This window comes from Thunnus maccoyii, chromosome 16, assembly GCF_910596095.1.
Source record: "Thunnus maccoyii chromosome 16, fThuMac1.1, whole genome shotgun sequence".
Taxonomy (NCBI): Eukaryota; Metazoa; Chordata; class Actinopteri; order Scombriformes; family Scombridae; genus Thunnus; species Thunnus maccoyii.
Window position 1 is genome coordinate 9,589,137 of NC_056548.1, and position 20,665 is coordinate 9,609,801.

Here is a 20,665-nt window from a genome sequence, read left to right on the forward strand (position 1 = left end):
TTTCACAGCAGTAGTTACTGGCTACTTTTCAGATCAATATTTTATGAATGAAATGATCAGTTTATAAAATGTGAATTGTTATAGTTTAGGTTACCCAACAGTATCAATTGTTAAAGGACAGGTTTGCAATTTGTCAAGTCTGTCTTAAAACAACAATCAGGTGCCCAAATGACCACTGAAATAGTTTTTTTTAATTGCCATAACCATTGCTCCTGTTCATGCTGACCATAAGAAGATCCCTTCATAATGTACTTACAATGTAAGTGATGGAGTCCAAAATCCATGAGCCTCCTGTGCAAAAATTTAAAAGTTTATCTGAAGCAAATATGAAGCCTCAGCTCTACAAATTAGTCTAATCAAGTAGATATCTTTCAATTTTACAGTCTTTTTAGTGCCAAAGTCCTTCTTTTCGTTACTACCACCACAGCTCAACAGGGAAACACTGTCTGAGGAAACACAAAGAGGGAATTTTATGCTAAAAATACTGTAAATGTGGCAGATATCCACTTGATATGACTAACTCAGACTGCTGAAGCCTCATATAAGCTTCAGCGTTACTTTTAGTTCCTGTTTTTTGGCACGAAATGACTGTAAACACACTTGGGATTTTTGGCCCCCATCACTTACGCTGAAACCACATTTGAAGGAGATCCGTTAATAGCCAGTATGAACAGGAGGAATAATTACAGCGAGGAAAAAACCTCTTTCAGTGTTCATATAGACACCTGACTACTGTTTTAAGACAGAAACTGTCCTTTAAATTTAGCTCTGCCTTGACCTAATTAAAATGCTACATGTGCATGTCAATGAATCCATCCAATGCATCCAATACTCATGTACTTCTACTTAAGCAAGATTCTGACTGCATGACTTGATATTTGTTATTATGGTACTACTACTTCAGTAGATTTAAATAATAACACAAATGCAAAAAGAAGGGATTTGAATATGGCTCAGTAAGAGGAGGAGTGTCCAGCAGTATCTCTCCTCCCGCCCCTCCCTTTCTGTCCAGCAGGAAGTTTCAGTTCCCTGTGAGAGTTTTTGGAGAGTCGCGGCGGGCGGTTGGACCGTCTACCAGCCGGTTGAAATGGCTTGAGAGGCGGATGGCAAGGACGGTTTCGCCTCGCTTCAAGTTTTGTCAGTAGAGTATTAATATGCAATATGCTTACTCAAATGAGTAGCGTTATTTTACACCAGCTCCGAGTTATTCCGCTGCTGTGTTGTGTGTAAAAATCTTCGGAAGGCATCATGGCAAACGTTAAAGTTGCCGTTCGAGTCCGTCCACTCAACGCAAGGTAAGTTTAACGTTAACGCTGTTAGCCATAATTGTTGTAAAATACGGCTAAATTAGCTAATTGAATGAAACGACGTTTCATTATTAGAGCCCCGTCTCTTCATGTCTGAACTGTTGGGGGATTTGGCTTCTGCTTTGTGCTAATAACATACCAAACAGTACACTTCTCATGCTGTCTTTTGTATTAACACTGTTGTTCTTTTTGCTTTTTGCCGTGTCTAACGTTAAGTCGTTATGCTAGCTAGCTAGTTAGCTCGGTACTAACTATGTGCAGTGGTTAGAAGTGGAACAAGTGGTGCACATGGTGAATAATGACAACTGTGGCTGTCAGTACTGTTGTCTGACTGTATGTGGAGCTGAGAAATGGAGCTAAAGTAGGTTAGGTTCAGAGTAACTTAAGGCATGTCTTTATACAACAACCAATTAGTGTTAATTGGTTTCGTAATTAGAAATGAATGGTGATGTAACGTTATACAAAACAATTTAGATGCCTCTGTGTGTTGGACTGCCCTTAGGATGAATCAGTTGTGGTGTTTTAAATGGCCTGTTTTATCTCAGGGTGGCAAGAAACCCAAAATATGAATCTATTAACATCCAGTTTTAGTTTAATTAGTTGATTACTTGATTAGTTAATTAACAGAAAATTAATTACCCTCTATTTCATCAACTGATTAATATTTTGAGTCATTTTTTTCCAACATAAACACCAAACATTTGTTGGTCCATGCTTCTCAAAACTGAGGATCTGCTGCTTTTCTTTGTTTTGTATGATAGTAAACTTAAATGTCTTTGGGTTTTGCTCTGTTTGTTGGACAAAACAAGCAATTTGAAAATGTCACATTGAGATTATTATGATAAAAGTGACTTTTAGTTGCAGCCCTGTGAATCTATATCAGTTTTTCCATTGAAGCTATATGATGTTTTTACACCAAGTGAAATATTCAAACCCAAGATTCAGGATTTGTTATGGCTGCACCATTCCATGAAATGGAAATATTCTTGTGCAACCTGTCATATTTGATATCTTTTGAAACTTTGGGATTACCACTAGATATGTTTTAAAAGGTTTGGTTGGTTTGAACAATGCTTGCCTGTACCGCATGAGTTATTAAGTAGGTCTGAAGTGGTACATTTCATAATACTAAACAAGGAAAAGAAGACAGACTCAACAAATGTTTGGTTTCCTTTTAACTATTTTTATTCTTAAATGGGAGGCATTTATGGTGAAAAAAGTTCCCCTCTATTTTACAGTCTTGTAAAATCTACTATTGAAGTAGCAAAGTAACACAGGGAAGTTGCTCTGCCCCCCTTTACATTAAGAGGCAAATTGCTGCAATATGTTAAATAACAGGTCTTTTGGCTCTGGGGGATATAGCACACACACACACAGTATAAGTACTACAGTAATACATGAATTACATGGCACTCCTGCAGGATGTTTTGCAGGGGTGCTTAATGTGAGGGTCACCACAATACCATAACAAAGCATTATTCAAGCTATGAAGGGCTGGACAATGATTCTTTCAAACAGTCTTCCTGGTGTTTTGCATAACAAAAGAATTTCTTATACCTAATGTTCACTGTCATGCAAATCTATGCCTCCAGATTCTGATTCTGACAGTCCTACTGTCCTCTTTCCTGTTTTTTTTTTTTAATTGAAGGATGTATTTAATGTGATTTACCTACATATTTGAATAAGTGCCTGCTGTGTAACACAGATAACATTAACACCAGCATGGTTAGCTGCATTCCTCATTCGCCCGGGCACAGAAATGTGTTGTGTCTCTTTGTTTTAGTAAACCATTAGGATTCAGTGGGACCCCCCTGAGAATGCAGGCAGCCTCTCACATGTGCAAGAAACATGTCAGCCGAATTGTGAAATTGCTCTTTTTAGGTTTGTATCAAAACACGTTAAGAGGTTTACTATTTTCCACCCCCGACCTCCTCTCCTTCATGCTGGTTAGAGAGAGACTGAGTGTGGTGGTTTTGGGTTGGGCCACCACTGGGGTTGGCAAAATGAGTCCCGCGTGGTGAGGCACAGGGAGAACTGACGATTACAACAGCCTCCTCTTCTGCCCCTAACCCACCACAGAGCCTGAGCGTTTGCACTACAGGCAGCAGTCGCCATCATTATCGCTCCTGGAGATTGAAATCCTCTCGGCTCTGTGTTGTGATTGCCTCCAGTTTCGCATGTGTTGCATCAGATGCGCTTGGTCCAGCTGCTGAAGCACACACAGCTGAGCTGACCTTGTTATATGATCTTATACACACACAACTCTTGCGCGTACTCTCAGCTTTGTGGAAACAACCCAAGCTGCCTCATCAGAGGATGTCTCTGGAGAGTACGATGGTCTGTTTTCATTTGAATCTGAAACTGTCCAGTGGTACTTGCAACTCTTGTGTGGCAATTTCATGGATCACATGCACACACTAATGCTCATACAAAGATTCATTGTTGTAACTGTCATGTGATGGCCTCAAGTCAAGTAGAACTAGCCTTAATTTATCTGGACACCCTCTCAACTATAACTGCATCAGCTAAAAGGGGATTTTAAACCTATTTCAATCTGTTTGTAGAGTCTTGAATCCAAAGTGAAGCCTTTGTTAAATCTCTGCAGGTCCTGAATGTAAGTGCAGGATTGTGGGTATTGCGCATAATTTAATTGATTCCCGCAAATCTAGCACTTATAATGCAGGAAATGCCTGCACGTATTTGCAGCGATGTCTAATAATGTTCAGCCAACATTTGCACCGGTGCTGAATGTGAGATGACTGGCTGGAAGTGCTGCATCAGATGGACCGAGTGCTCTCTCTCCCTCCCTCTACAAGGCTACGAGCCCTCTCTGCTGTTGCAGCATCTCTCGCTAGTTTATACAGACAGGTTTCAATGATATGCACTTGAAAACCGCTGGCTAAAACGTAAAGCTACATCATCTGATGTGGAACCCGCTCAGAATAAATTCAAATGAACGGGGAGTTGTTATTAAGTGTAAAGAGAGTGAAAGAAAGAGGAGGAGACCGAGTACAAGGAAATGATAGAGCATGCAGACAAGAGAGAAGAGGGAGCCACCAGAAGAAAGACTAAGGGCATTGATGAAGCTCAAAGAGATGACTACTAAGAGAGGAGACGGAGAAAGAAAGAACAAATCACAGCAATGTATAGAGTTCAGAGGATCCATTGAGTTGGAGGAGAGAAACAAAATGCAATCTGATGTAAGCATAGGACAAGTAAGACCTGTAATTGAGCTCACAAGTGACAAATGAATTTCAGGCCCTGCTCTGTGCGGTACGCATTTGCAATGGAAATCACTGATCCGTACTGATAACTTCCGTTAGATCGCCTCCTCTGTAGTGGAAGCATGTTTTCACTGATCTGATCCCTCTCTTCTCATCAACGTTTATCACATTTCCTTACACTTCCAAATATGGATGTTTACTGAGTTGACTGAAGCAACCGTTCTCTTCTTGTCCACAGGGAGAGTGCGGACAGAGGAAGGGTAGCAGTTCAAGTGGAGGATAAATTTGTGAGGATCCAAAATGTCAAGGTGAGTATTTTTGGGGGGGCCAAGTTTTTCAACTGCTTTACAGTTAATGTCAAATACTGAGAGTATTTTTGTGTGTCTTTTGTTGCGTAGAAGGGTGTCTATCACAGCAACAGGATGTTTACAGCTTCGCAACGGCCTCTTCCTGCTTGATGTCACTATTGTTTATTATATGATGGGCTCATACACACATGGACTTAGAGACCCCTCCTGTCAAAACACATGCAGTCTGACACTCTGCACACCGATTCAAACAGCAACTGCCAAATTCTTCAGACACTCTTAAGAGACTGACTTACTCTAAATCATTTATGGATGGAAATTTGAGCCTCCAAAGGAATAAAAAGTTTAAAAACAATATAATACTACACACAGTAGATTTGATATTGAATTAGGTAAAGAGGGAACCTGGCTTCTGGCCTCATTGGTAACAGTCTCATTTGCAAGACAAGAAGAATTTGCTGTTGTTTTATACTGTTCTGGTTCTGGAAATAATGATTATGTTAGCTACATAGTCTTGTAAGCTGATACTTTCTGTAAGTTATGAACTTGCTGTGTCAGATGGCAGGGTAGACTTGTCTGATTGGTTTAGCTCCATTGCCGGCACACAGTCTGGTGCTGTGACTATGTCTCATACTATATTTTTCATTAACGGAATATTTGCGTTAGCTGGAGATGGATAATGGAGATGATAAAACTTTCTGAGCATTGAGAGAGAGAGAGAGAGAGAGAGAGAGAGATAAACTGTAATGTCCCAAAGGAAAATTGTCTTGGGCAAAAGCGCTATGCAGAGCTGCAATCAAGCAATACATGACAATATAATACATGGAAGAAAAACATACCTCATTGACGAGAATGCAGTAGTACACAATGCAAAAAAGTGCTGCACCCAACTACAATCTCATACCTCAGAATGTCCATCTCCAATGTTTACAAATGACTCAGACATACAAAAAGATAAAAGAAATTCAGCCTGGAATCAATTTCAAAACTCACATTTGGCTCCAACTTTGTCACACATATATGAAGAACTCTCTCTTGTTTACATTCGGACTACATGCAGACAGAGAGAGAAGTTGGGTGGGGGAGGAGAGAATCTGTTACAAATGATGTGACCGGGACAAACCACATATGGCCTCCCTCTGCAATGGAAAAGGATCAAGACTCCGAGGCTCTTGCGGGTCTCATGGGAATAATTATTTATGGAAAGTGGGACAGTTTTGAGGATGTGAGACTGAGAGAAAAATGGTGGATTTTAAAAGACAGTAAACATAAGGCTCATAAACAGCAACTAATACAAGCTATAAAGACCTACTAAACTAAATTAAAAGCGTGAAACAAGAAAAATATACAGGGCAATCTTTTAAAAACAAGCCAAGTTAGGTCTCCATATCTTGACTAGTTGTAAACACCATTCCCTCATGGTTGAAGCTCTGGTGGCTAAGAGAGTTGCCTGTGGCCGGTGTTGCTTTTTGCTAATCCCGCACACTACAAAGCCATTGTCTAATTTCATCACAATGCTGAGGGGTCAAACAATCATGCTTTCAGGCAAGCCAATTGCCGTACACAAATTGATAAGCAGAGCTTAGTTTTGCCTAATGCTGCAGTTAGAGAAAGGAAAGGTCATTTACGTAGATAATTATTTGGAGTCATCATTTAATTGATATTGAAGCATAAAAGTATAAAAGAAAAGGACCATTTTCTAGGCAGTCCTCTTGAATCCTTATTGGCTCCAAATGTGCAATTTTTGCAACTTATCATGCACTCACCAGATGAAAAAATGATACCCTGATGTTGCCTCAACTTGTCCACTGCAGTGGAGTTTGATAGCTAAACGAAATCAGATGTGCACAACATTAATGGTAAATGTCCTCAGAATGAAAGCACAACAGCTAAACGCTCAAAATTGACAGCAGTGTTCAAGAAAAGCTAGGTGACCTTGACAATTATAATGTCATGGTGTACAGAAACCTCTAAAACAAATGGTGGGTGGTGTGCAAGGAACATCATCTTGGGTGTTTACCAATTTTTATGCAGCTCATACGGGCTTAAAGTTCAAGTAGTTTCACCCGACTAAAACAGCCAGATTAGTACATAAAATTGTAACTGTAATGCATGATATTACAACTTCAATCCCCAGCTGTATCCACAATCATAGAGGGAGACATCAGTGTGCCAGCCTCCACCAGACCATGATTCAATGCAGTGAAAATAACATGTTGTGTTTTGCCACAATCATACGCACGCGCCACTGCACACAATCTTGTTGTCTACTAGGCTAAGCATTATTTAGTCTTCCGCAAATAGATGGAGAGAGGTTTAGATGAAGTGGGTACCATTTATCACAAAAAGCTCCTGAAATACAACCAAACGTCACTGAACAGAGATGGCTCTCAAGGTTGAAGAGATGTTTAGATGCCATTAAATTTTTTTTTTTTTTTTTTAACAGTGCGACTGTTGTGTTTAGGCAAATCCAAATGCTGCTGTGCTGTCTTTCTTCGGTTCAGCATTCACTCACAGTAAGCAGAAAGGCGTTCAGTGTTAATGCACTGAAGCAAATAGGACTGGATAAGGAGTGAATGGAGTGCTAATGAATGGAAACTGCTTGCTGGCAATTCCACACCAAAGCACTCCCATAAACAAAAGCTATAGTACCTGGCTTTTATCACTGGGAATTTTTGTTTGTGTAGGTTAGATTTATTTTTCCTTCACTTCTCAGGTTATTAAATGCATATACATATTGTCCCTGTACAGTGTGTGTGTGTGTGTGTGTTATGCAGTTTAGTACAGTAAAATAAATTCTTTCTTATTTATTTTGCTTGGTAAATTAATCACTGATCTTGCAATGTATGATAAACAAATCAAATGTATAAGTGCAAAATTAAATCCTATGTTACTCCTCTGTTTCTTCTCCAAAGCTGGATGGACGTATGGACAGTGTTGTGGACTCCAGGGAGAAGCTTCTGGAGTTTTGTTTTGACTACTGCTACTGGTCGGTGGACCCTGCAGACCCTCACTATGCTTCGCAAGAGGAGGTAATGACCTGACTCCTCGACTTTGTTTATGTGAACTGGAATATCCAGCTATTAACCTTACTCAACTGTAAACAAGACAGTATTCAAATGATAGGTCTTAAACATGGGTAGATCCCCCTTTTATGCTACAAATCATACTCCAAATAATAGCTGAAAAGCCCTCCACAGTATGTTACAACATCAGAGTTTACATCCAGCATTCAGCCTCAAACCCTGTATCTTTCAAAGCGCTGCTGTGGTTCAAACGTGTGGCTATCTTGGTGGAAAAGCAAAATAAACAGTTCTTTTGACAGATTTTTATCACAGATATACATGAGAGTAGATTCAGATAGTAGAGCCAGCACAAACAGATGGTTCTCCTGGAATGATAAATCATCATATTTGGATTACACTGAACAGAAAGTTTTGTTTACATGGCAGTTTCTTACACTTGAGTGATGTCTCAATTGGATTAGTCAGTGTTAGCCTTTTATGTCCTTTTGTAATAGATGAAAATATGACATATTTGTGTGGAGCTACCTAAGATTTTTCTGTGTTTTGATGCCATGTTTCATGCCCTCGTCGTGGGTGGGGATTATATGCGTGCCAATCCGGACGCCTGCCACAAGTTGACACCGGGCAAACACAACTACTGTACCAAGAAAAGAGCCCAGAGGAAACGCTGTCCTTGTAGACAAACCGCAACAAGCGGGGCGTGTGTTGTGTTGTATGTTTTTACACAGATGGCCACTCTGGGGATACAATATCAGCTCCATCTGTTACCCAGAAGTCTCTTTGCTTCAAACATGGCATAGCTAGAGTCAGCTTGCTTTTCATGTCACGGCTGCGATTGGGTGATTAGATATCTTTGTGTTGCTGTGATTGGAGGGTGTTGCTGGAACCTGAGAAGAGCTTGACATCAAGAGGAAGTGGTGCCTGATTCCATTACAGGAAATCTGCCCTAAACCTATTCATTTAGAGTTATTATTTTAGATAAATATAACTCGCACTTGTCATTAATTTGTATCCCAATTAAGCTTTCATTGTTCAACACAATAACTGCACCCTTGATCTTACAGTCAGTCCACTTTTTCTATCCTTTGTCCAGGGGTTTCCCTCCTCTGCCTCTCCCTCACTGCCCGTCTCTCCTCTTGTCAGAGCTGCCTTTGTATGTGTTTAAGAAAGACGGGGCTGTGATGACGGCCTACACACTGCACAGAGCAACAGACAACACAGCACTTTCCTCTCTCCTCTTTTTTTTTTTTTTTTCTGGCTGCCTCAGTCCTCAGCAGAATTGTGTCCAGTCACAGTGGCCTGGTTGCCTCAAGACATTCCTCTGTTGACCCAGGGTGGGCGAAAGGACATCAGTGAAGGACTGATCCGCTGGTTCTTAAATCTGACCTCTTTTCCAGCGCTACAATCTATTAACAAAGAATCTGCTAGATGACCACGTCAGCCGTTCATTTATCACATATCAATTGAAAATATTTGAATGAAGCCTTTATCTGGTGGATCTTTCTCTGGTGGATAAAAACGTTGCAGTGCAGGAAGCCAGATTAATGGAGCACAGTGGCAGGTGAACTCAATAATTTAAGAGCCACTCTAACTATTTTACCAGACAAATTGCTTTTGAGAACAATAAAGAGTCTGTCTGAGTGGCTGTTTGAAAAGGCAGATTTATTATACACAACCGAAATTTTTGCAACAGTGTTGGAACTTACTGTTCATTTCCCACACTGTTGCATCGCCTCATTTCACTTAGTGGAAGTACATTATGGAAATTTCTCTAAAGCAAGGTTATGGATTTAGTTTCTCTTATCTGGTATCTAACCGCATCTATTTTAAGCAGTCTCCAGCTTAATGAGTTAATGCTGATGTTGATGCTTTCTCATGGTTTCTATTCTCAGAATATATTTAACATGCTTTACTTTTTCAGAGCAAGAAGAGGGACTTGCTCCGAATTCTTCTTACTCTGTAGTCCCCATGAGACAATCTGAGCCTGTTGGTGAATGAGAGGAGGGGAAACTGGATCTTAACTCCTGCTTTTCCAGTCCACCGCCATCCCACCACACCCAGCGCCCATTGACTGTATATAAATATGGACGACGCGTCTCCACTTCCCACCGCTATGCAAAAATGAAGCCAAAACATCTCCTTTCCAGGATCTGCCATCTTGCTTGGGTCATTTGGAGCCTGCGCAGTAGAGTCGGGTGGCGGGATGAGGGCCTGCGGGACACACCCCCTCAGCTGTCCCGCCATCTGACAGAGGTTATAGAACAGCTGTCACAGCTGTCAATCATGATGCCACACCTCCTTTTTATATCATCAAATAACTAATTGAAAATAAACTTATCAGAAAATTGAGCTCTTGGACAAACATCAGCGTGATAAGAACGACCTAAAACGACAGAAACCATCTTTGGGGAAAAATGTATTTGACATGTACTTTTAATTTTTTTTAGTTTGGCTCATGTCCCATCCACTAACAAAGAGGGCGTGGGGTTTAAGACCACCAGAGGCCCATCGAGATGTTTTGGCTTCACTTTCGGGGCGCTGTCACGACGTCCATCTTTAAACACAGTCAATGCCAGAGTCCCTCAGAGACTAGCCTGTACCTCCCTCCCCACTCCTGCCTTGCACTGTCTACATGTTCATGCATCACTGATAGTTGACACCAGATACTTGTGGTGGTTTCCTTCTTCAAAAACTGTTACAGCAGACAGAGAAGACAAAAATCTGGTAACTATATGTCGGGGTGTAGATGTAGTTGCATTCTGATCGCCGAGGGCTCCCCACATGGAAAGATTAGTTGTATCTTTGGGTGAAAAAAGTTTCTAGAAGAATGTTGAGCAGAAAAGAAGGGCTCTACCAGGTGGAAAGAGGTAGTATTTTGGAAGAGAACCATAATCCATAATAGGAGCCAGCTGTTGAGTTAATGCAGGAGAGAGCTGCGACTATTTGTCTGAAGGCTGTGACTATGATTTGGGTCTAGATGTTGAGCTAATAAATAGCATCCCAGCATATTTATTGTTTTTGACGCTTAGAAACACAGGAAAGTGAAAGAGAAGCACAAGATTATGAGTTTAAATGGAGAGACGGCAAGAGAAACTAATTAGAGATGAAGAGAAAGTGGGAATGTGAATTCCACGGGTGGAGTAGGAGGAGGAGGAGGGGAAATGGGCAGGGGGTCCACTTTGCCTCTACGGCCCCCAGCTCTCGCCTGCCAAACTCACAGCTGCCTCACTAAGTACTTTTTCGCAGTTAAATATCAGTGTAAAGACGTCACTGCTGAGATTTCGGCTGGGTGCACAATGCTGTTTTTTATTGCCAAATGGAGTCTGCATGCTGGGGTTTTTCCTCTCCCCCCTCTGTTTTCTCCTCCTCCTCTTCTGTCTCTCTGTCGATGGCAGAGCATGATCAGATTATGCTCGCAGTTTCTAGGTCTGTATGTCAGTGGCGCTGCAGACGGGGGGGGAAGAATCGTTTCTCTGTGTATAGGAAGAATCCTCCACACACACGTGACCATTTATTCCCCCCTAACACATGGCTGGACCCAGAGCCAAAAGTCCAGTCTAGCCTGGTTCGAATTAACTACAAACAGGACACCAAATAAGCCCCATGCTGTCTACAAAGAAATATGATATCTAGGCCATGTGGATACGGAAAAGCACCTGTGATTTATGTATGAACTTACTGCTTTCTATCAGTGAAGACAGAGGACGAGAGGAATTGTTTCAAACAGTGTTTGTTAGATAGACACACATTATGAAAAGTAGCAGAGCTTGCACACCATTATCCTAATTGCACATTTTTAATTGGCAATGTGGATGCCAAAGTTGAATCATTAGTTAACTGAATGGCAAAGATCCAACTCAGGCAGAAGCTTTGCTACCTGAGATACAGTTGATAAGGTAGAGATATGGTGTGTTATTGGATTTATGGTACTTTACTCCTTATATTAGAAAAATTGTAATACGGTCAGTTGTGCTGCAGTATTTATTGCCTGGTTGTATGTCATAAGCAAATGATTTAAACATTTTTCTATTGCATCATTGCAGAATATACTTCCACAATAACTTGCAAATGGATTTTATTATACAGCATGTAATACAACACAGGTGTTGCCCATGACTTATATCTCTAATTCTGCCATGAGATGACTATAAGTGATTTAACTCGGGGTCAAAAAATTTTCTTTTTCTGGCACACCTCTCCTGTTTTCATGGATGGATAACCACACAAGACTATAAAGGGTCCAAGAGCCTTTGTTTGAACTTATAAACCTTTCACTTTGGAAATTTGAAAGGCTCAGTTAAAAATAAGAATGCTCTGATCACTTTTTTGTGGCTTTTTTTTTATAGGTCTCTGTGCTCAGGGGTCTGTTGTCTCAATCCGTTCATGTCTGTCACTGTCAATTTGATGCATAATCAGATGCAGATAAAACATTTCAGCCGGGTAGTGAAATCTTCTCGCATGGGAAAGACAAGCAACAGAAAATAGGTTATAATAAATGCAGTCAGACAGGTCAAAAAGTCGGCTAAATCCTTGTGTAGTCACATGGTACTATCATCACAATGTCAAAACATGTTTATCACACATGATCTCATGTTTTCTCTGTATCATTCAACGACAGGTCTTCTCATATCTGAAGACCTGAATCTCATCAATCACCCTAGAGTTATAGCTAAGTTCATGTCAAACTGCATCCATCAGGTAACTGAGTAGCATAATGCATGTCCCGCTGCAGTAGTGTTTGTATTGAACCCATTCGATCCCCAGTGAAGGAAACTACTGTACCACTGTACAATATGGATAAAACACAAGGCTCCCATCAGTCTGAAGGCTGGGGAAGTCATTTCCAACCTACCATGAAGAGTGTGGCATGCAGCTCCACTCCGCAGTGTTGTGCTTTGACCCCTTTAAACACAGATTGGGGGGGAGGAGCAGCAAATTCCCAAACTCTCTCCAGATACGGCTTTATTTATTTATTTTAAGTCTAGCCCTTGCCCTAGTGTCAGCTGCAACAAGAGTGTACGCTGAAAATGGAAAGCACTGCCCCTTTGCTTTCTTTTTTTTTTTTCACTTTCCTGTCCACTGCCTCTCTTTTTCCCCACTGTCCTTCTTTCCCATGTGTCGGCAAGCCCAAGTAATGAAGAGCAGCCAATCTGTTTGGCCTGCACAGCTCTGTCTCTCCCTCCTCCCAGCCTCTCTACCCTTCCATGCTAATTTGACCTACAAATTCTGTCCAAGTGTGACAAACGAGAGTGTTGTTGAACTTCGGCCAAACAGCTTCCTCTCTGTCTCTTCTCTGCTGTGTGTGTGTGTGTGTGTGATTCTGTCTCCCCGTGTCTCTGTCCTCCCTCCCTCACCGTTATCCTCTCCACTTTTCTCTCTCTCTCCTCAAATCAGCTTCCTTGCACGAAGCCAGGACAAAGATCTCCAGTGACATTTTCTTTCCTGTGTGTAAACAAAAGCATTTAGCTTTTTGCTCAGGGCCCAGCTGTTGTGTTTTCGTAACCCAGTTGGAAAGCGTGGGACGGAAACCGAGCGACCCTCGCGTCTTCTGCAGCTGTCCACTCCTAGACATGGACAATAAGTGAGGGGAAACGCGTAGATAGGAGTTATGTTTTTTTGGATAAATTGTTGTAAGCATCTCTTTTTGCACTTTCTTTTTTCGTATGCAGTCTTGTGTCTTTGCATTGAGCTCAGAGACGTCCTTCCAGTGAGAGCGGTTGCAAAGGGAAAATTAATCTCCGTGCCGCTGGTTGCGTCAAACCTGGCAGAGGCAATGAGAAATTGAAGTTTTTAAATGTGGTGAAGTGCTTCTCTTCGCCTGGCTGGCCTTCTGCCATCACCCCTGACGACATCTTACTCACATTTACACACATACACACACACACACACTCCACATAAATGCTTCTCCAGGATTTAGTGTAGAGCAGGCCACATAAAACTATACCAGCAATTGGCGTTTTCCACAGCCAGTGATTACAGGACTTGACTCATTAGAGGCATTACAAAATTACTTTTTCACTCTTGTCAGCCTGTCTATATCTGTGTTTCTCTTTTTGATTGCCACTCTTTCTAAGCATTTCTCCCTCCCTTTTTCTTTTTTTTTCACTGCCTTCCCTCCACTTTCTATGTGTTACCATGCCACAAACCAGTCTAGGGGAAAAAAAAGTGTTTCCCATGTTTCAAAACAAACCCGAAACATAGTATTTATCAGGGTCCAGATCTCTGGCTTGAAACCCAGCTGGTTCCTTGTTTTTCCTCAGAGAGGTCTGGTCCAACTTATGTTAGACACACGCATGACACTTCAGCTTTATTCCTGAGATCTGTTGCCAGAGTAGGATTTTACTAGATAGCATCTCTCTCTGCGTCACCACTCGGTTTGAAAACGGTTTGTCATGCATGTCATGTGGCTGTATTGATTTAAGGCTGTGTGCTTTCTCAGTCTCCTGACATCGCTTTGCTTAAAAGTTTGATCTTAACATGAGCCTGGCCAAATATTCTATTTGGAGGATAGTGGTGTAATAGTCAAGATTGCTGTGCAGCAAAATATCTCCTCTGCATCTCTGCATGGCTGGATGATGAAATTCAAAACAATACCATAACCTGTGATCACCTATTAAAATGACCCATTCTTGGAAGACTGCTTCTCTCAAAAGGGTACAATTTCTCCCTTATTATACATTTTGTGTCGGAGAGAGGCAGTATAGATGAGAGTGAATGACCCGTGCCAAAGTCTATTTGGGTTTTAACCTTAAAAATCATTTATGTCATGCATCCTATCTAAAGCAAACCCTCCTATTCTTCTTTTTCATTTTACTAGATCTAGATCATTTTTCCACCATCCCAAACCCTTGTTTTCCTCTTCCTTCCTTACTCTCTTGTTTTGACCTGATGAACCTGACCTACATTTCCTTTTATAAGAATGAAATCTATATTCTGCTTTTCCTCTTTCATTGTTGGATTGTTTGTACATTTTTTTTTCTCGAAAAGGGGGAAGCAAACTCTTGAGTCTTTTGTCTTTGTTTTGGATGCTGCTTCCTCTTATTTGCTTTCTGGTCAGAAAAACACATGTGCACAGACACACACACACGCACGTGCAGCAGCCTTCCTGTTAATGGAGGTGTTCAGTCTGTCCCCGGAGTGTTTTCGAGGCGACCGACCAGCCTACACGCTTGTTTTGGCTCTCGCCTTGTCACTTTAACTCCAGGCTGTTTTTGTCCTGCTTCATTTGATTCTGGAGTCCATTTCTATCCCCACAATGCAACTTGTCTCTTACCTCACCTGCTTTGTTCACCTAAAAATACCTCCCAATGCTGCAGGGTGCTGCAAACTGTGAAAGTAGGTTGCGAGAGAGGGCCATTGTGTCCATTTAAGCAACCAGAGTACAATGGCACAAATTACAATCTACTGATTTAATTTGATGTGACAGTGATGACCAACAACCGGATTGTTTATTATGTTGCCCAACATGGCCCGTCTAGACAAACACAAGGTTGTAATTCTCTCAAGAGGTTGCAATAAGTTTATGCTTTTCCTTGCGGTTTTGTTCAGAGGTCATTTAAAGTGTTTTTCCCAGATATTTAATGAAAAGAAACAGGAGAAAGTAATAGAAAGAGAGTCAACAATAGCAATAGTGCACAGAGAGAAGGAGATAAGTCAAGTTCAGAGAAGGAGCGGACAGTTGAAGTGAAGTTCCTGCTCTTTGTATTAAGCCTGGAGGGACCCTCAGTCTTGTTGTAGCCCCCATAGAGTGAATTTAAGAGGGTCAACTTTAACAAGGGCTGTATTGAAGCTCTCTGTTTGAGGGAGGAGAGGGTGTCTGTGTCTGTTTTTTGAATAGTAGGATGAAGACAAGACAGGGGTGGTGCTGCTTTTTGTCTTGGTGTTTAAGTTTCCATTCAGCCAAGAGGCAGGGGGCAACACTTGGTGGTCTGGACTCCAGTGGGCTACACACTTTGAGATTTTTACTTGTGGTGTACTTTATTGAGCAACAGTTACATAAGGAGCTCACATTTTCAATTTGTTTCTCGATATAAAATGGAGTATTAGATTCTACTTTGGTTTTACACTATCAATTAGGTGCAGTGTATTGTACACAACTGTATACAACTTAAATGTCTGTCACAAATGATACTTTATCAAGGTCCCTGATAAGGTTTAAAAAACACAAGTTACTTAGAGCCTTAACTTACGTGGATTAAAATACATTTCCATGCATAGGAATAACGATGTGTTAGATGTTACTAGTCTAGTGCCTGTTGGGTGATTTATAAGGTCATCGAGTAAGACGGCCGTTGTTGCAGCACTTTTACTAGTTACACGTGGCTGTTGCCTGCACATGGTTGGCTAGGCTACAGGGTAATACTTTCAAAGGAAAATGGTGTTTGTAGGGTTCAGGGTTGCAGCTAATGATTATTTTCTTTATCAATTTGTATATTTCTTTTTTTGATAAGTCAGAAAACCTTTCCAGAGCCCAAATCACATCTTCATGATTGCTTGTTTTATCAATGCAACAGTCCAGAAGACAAAGAAAATCTATTTGCAGTGATTTTAAAACTGAAAAAAGCAGCAAATATTAACATGTGAGAGCCTCAAACCAGTGAATTTATCAAAATAGCTTCTTTATAAATAGATGTATAAATGTATCTGATTGGATTTGATTACTGATTTATTAATTGACTGATCGTTTCAGCACTGGGGTTGTGGAGTAATGTGAATGCAAAGATGTAACGTAATGTAATTCTATAAACTTACAGCGCTGATAAACCTTTTTCAAGCAGGTAATAAGTATTCCGCACTGGATTACATTTTAAGACTGTCCTTGAGTGTTGGTTTACTCATTGGTATTTGCTCAATCGATCGCTCACAGTCATAGCGGTTAGAAAAGGACTCTCTGAGTGAGCTTTACTCCACAGTGTCAATGTTGAACATTTTAGTTCTCTCAGAGAAAACTCAAGGCTGTTGAATATTAACACACACATTCACACTCTCCTAAGAACAACCAGATGACCAGTGAATCCTTTCAGGGTGCTTTCACAAGGCCCAAGCCTTTCACAAGAGCTTTCAACCATGTCCAACTTAAACCTATTCCCGCCGTTTTGTAAGCCTAGAGTATACACAGGCTTAGCTCCAGGTTCTTGGTTCTCCTGACAGTGGTTGGTAGTCACACACACACTGGGAGGTATGTTGAAAGTATTCTTGTGTTTGATCCTTGGAGATCAAGGTAGCTTTGACAGCATTCCCCCTCTCTCTTCTGTGTACTTACCCACCAGTCTCCGTGGGCCTGGCCCGAACCTGGGGGCCAAGGGAGGGGACCCCTCACTGATCCCAAGGTGTGTTATGGTTCTGGGGGAGAATGTGCTGTGTCTCAGGTCTGGTCTAGATCAGGTTGCAGCCCCCTTAAGGCATGTGTTGCCTTTGGACTGAGCGTTTGGGGTTGCCAGTGAGGCCTCAGAAACTGATGAAGTTTCTTTTTGCTTATCAGTGATGAACTAAGGAAATATAACAATATAGGAGATTGAACACTTCTCCATTGCCCTACCTCAAACCAGTGACACACGCACAGAGTACTGTAAGCACAACTGACTTATATCATATTAATTATTAAGTGGTACATACCTACATTGCTCACCTTGCACAGTGTGTTGTGCAGCAAAGTCAGATACAAGATATTTGACTTTGATAATAATACAAAGATAAATATGTGCAGTTCTCTGCCTCTGAGCTGCCATGGAAAATCCTCCAAGTGATGTGTTACCACACTTGATTTGGAACAGGTTTGCTGCAACTTTTACATGAGGATTTGAATACGCTGGTTGGCTGTTTGTCAGTTCTGAAAGTGAGTTAGGTCCATATTTCTTCCCTGGTGCCAGTTTTTCCAGTCAGTTTAACTTGATTGTGACTGGTTTCTAGATGCGGTACACAGTTTGATGTTGGTGCCACTGGTGCACAAGTCCACTGTGAAGAGCCAGACAGCTTTCCTGCCTATTCCAGTATATTAATCTTCTTGTGTTTCTATCCTAGTGTAGGCATGTGTCAATAGAAAAACATAATTGGCTAAAGATAATATCTTTATCATCATACTTAAGTGTTATACTCTTCACGTAACTTCAATTTGCATTATGGAAAACTTATTTGATATGTTATCATGAGACTGTGAGCCATAAGTTGCTGGATATTATTGAGATACAGAAAAGAGGGAGACATCTATTTTTCATGTTACTTCTATTTTAGTGTGCACATACTGTATAGAAAATGTTCTTTAACATAATGTTTAAATGATATTTATAGAGAACACACTGAATATTTATGTAGATTGTCATTCCTTTGATATTGATATTGTAGATATTAGATATTATGGCAACACTACTTCACAACAACAGCCTCTACCAAAGATGATCTGTTGAATTACTGCAAACATAAAGGTTGAGTGAATACACACACATTTCATGCACCATCCAGCTTTTTTTTTTTTTTAACCAGTTTAACCTATAAAAACAAGTGGTTGTGATTTGGCCTCATGCTAATAATCCCCAGACTCTGGCTCTCAGATGCAGGGAGAAGGAAAACAAGAGGCCTCAGCTGATTGATTTTGAGTGGGACTCTCCCGGATCCACCGTCTCACCACTACGCTTTTAGTCGAGGTTTATTTTCCTGACCCAGTCATTTTTGAAAGTCTTTGTACTTTCACATTTGTTTTTCTCACATACACACACACACACACTCTCTGCAAGGTTGTTTATCCAGAGTATTAGCTGACCTCCCTGCTCCTTACCCAAACACCTCAGCAGGAAGCAACATTACCTCCCCACCAATGGCTCGGCGCCACAGCATTGTGATCCTGAAACCTTGGTGTAAATCTAGACTCTTGCGATTCAGATCAAGGACATTGGCTTACATTGTTAACACTTTTATCAGCCCCCCGAAGCTTTCAGCTGCTTAATCATCTAGACATTTTGAAAAAATAGGGAGGTAAATTCAGGTGTCTGGCTCCATCTAATTACTTATAGATATCTCCTAGTCTGTCTTTGTTTGTGTATTTGTGATTGAGGGTGTGTGTTAATGTTTCTCAGGTGTTCCAGGACTTGGGTGTGTCGGTGCTGGCCGGAGCTTCCGAGGGCTACAACGTGTGTCTGTTTGCTTACGGCCAAACAGGATCTGGAAAGACGTACACAATGATGGGGACACCGGTGAGGAAAAAGGGTGGAGTGGGCACTGGCATCACTGCATGGCATTAGATATTGTGTGAGGGGAGATTAATTGAACTTTAAGGCCTCAGGTAATGTCACCAAACACAATGGAGGCAATGTTGCAAAAAGTACAAACTCAGACCTTGCAGGACTGCGAATAGGCAAATGTAAACACCCTGTAAGGAAAAGCAACACATTCTACATTGCAACTTTCAAATTAATGTTGCTATATCCTCAATTTGTTTTTTTTTTTGTTTTCTTCTGTATGATGCCAGGATTCCATTGGCTTGACCCCTCGGATCTGTCAGGTACGTCAGTGGATTATAATTAATGCAGGTGGCAACATGAACAGATGTGAGAAGTGTGAAGTAAATTGCAGTTCTCCTTTTTTTTACAGGGTCTCTTTAGGTCTGAAGACACTTTTCCTGATGGGCAGAACTCAAGCAGAGTAGAGATCAGGTACTGTGTCCTTGTCTGACTCTGTGTAAGTGTCTTTCGCCTTTTTAATTGGTGAGATTGAGCCATTTCCTGATGCTGAAATACAAATTACACTTATGCAGCAATTATACTGCAAAGCTGCATGCAACAAAATGCAAATTATGAACTGGATTTGATTTGGTCAACTAACTTTTGCAACATATTGCAAGTAATATTAATTTGACAGAGCAGAAATTATGCCATCTGGTTTCACCCTGCCATTTACTCTAATGGAAAAATGTAGTCTTTTTTAAAATTTGAAAATTATAACCCAGTGAAATTTCCATAGTAAAGACTCTTTTCTTTCTAGGGTTATTTAGTTGGACCCACAGTCTAATATTATTTTTCCGATAAATCATTTATTCTATAAAATAAAATATAGAAAATGGCCAGAGTTGCCCAGAGAGAAATTTATCAGAGTCCAAGGCGACATCTTCAAATTCCTTGTTTTTTCTGACCAACAGTCCCAAACCAGACAATGTTTGTATTACTATCCTGTGTGACAAAGAAAAGCAGCAACTCCTCACATTTATGGAGCTGAAACCAAAGAAAGGCTTTTTTGCTTATAAAGCAACTGAAACCATTAATTGATCAATATAGTGCTGATTATTTCTCCTGATCTACTAATTGGTTAATCAACCAATCGTTGCAGCTCTAGTCTAAAACGTAGACCATGTAACCATGACTACGACATGGTTCAAAACACATGGTTCACAGTCAAGGTCAACAGTACAGTCGACACCAGAAAAGAACTCTTAAACAAAGATGATATTGTGTAAAATGCAGATGATGAATTGACAAGAATAAAACAACTTACATAATGTGTAATGAGACTGTATGTAGGTCTGTGATGGTACGGATTAAATGGAAATCAAATGATCCAATCTGTCCCTCTGTCCCTACAGCTTTCTGGAGATCTATAATGAGCGTGTGAGAGACCTGCTGAAAGGAGGAGAGCAGAAGAAGAGAGCCTCCCTGAGAGTCAGAGAGCATCCTGAGAAAGGGCCTTATGTACAGGGTGAGTCCTCAGCTGCACCTTAACATTGCAGTGTTTTTTAAAAGGAAGGACATACAGTTCTCAGGGGCTAAACTCAATTTTTCAATTTGAAAGGCACCTTTTTTGTGAGAACTGGTTAC

The 20,665-nt window shown here is 40.9% G+C and overlaps 1 protein-coding gene across 2 annotated transcripts in view; it reads left to right on the forward strand.

Moving 5' to 3' along the window:
• Positions 1-928: 928 nt before the first annotated feature.
• The window catches only part of stard9 (StAR-related lipid transfer (START) domain containing 9), a 45,435-nt gene continuing 25,698 nt past the window's right edge, over positions 929-20,665 (forward strand). For both annotated transcript variants that reach the window (XM_042387947.1, XM_042387948.1), the window contains exons 1-7: positions 929-1,295; positions 4,770-4,839; positions 7,755-7,871; positions 18,935-19,051; positions 19,327-19,359; positions 19,449-19,510; positions 20,434-20,546. In XM_042387947.1, the coding sequence (XP_042243881.1) occupies positions 1,249-1,295; positions 4,770-4,839; positions 7,755-7,871; positions 18,935-19,051; positions 19,327-19,359; positions 19,449-19,510; positions 20,434-20,546 (559 nt within the window). In that variant the 5' untranslated portion in view covers positions 929-1,248. The remainder of the gene's footprint in view (positions 1,296-4,769; positions 4,840-7,754; positions 7,872-18,934; positions 19,052-19,326; positions 19,360-19,448; positions 19,511-20,433; positions 20,547-20,665) is intronic.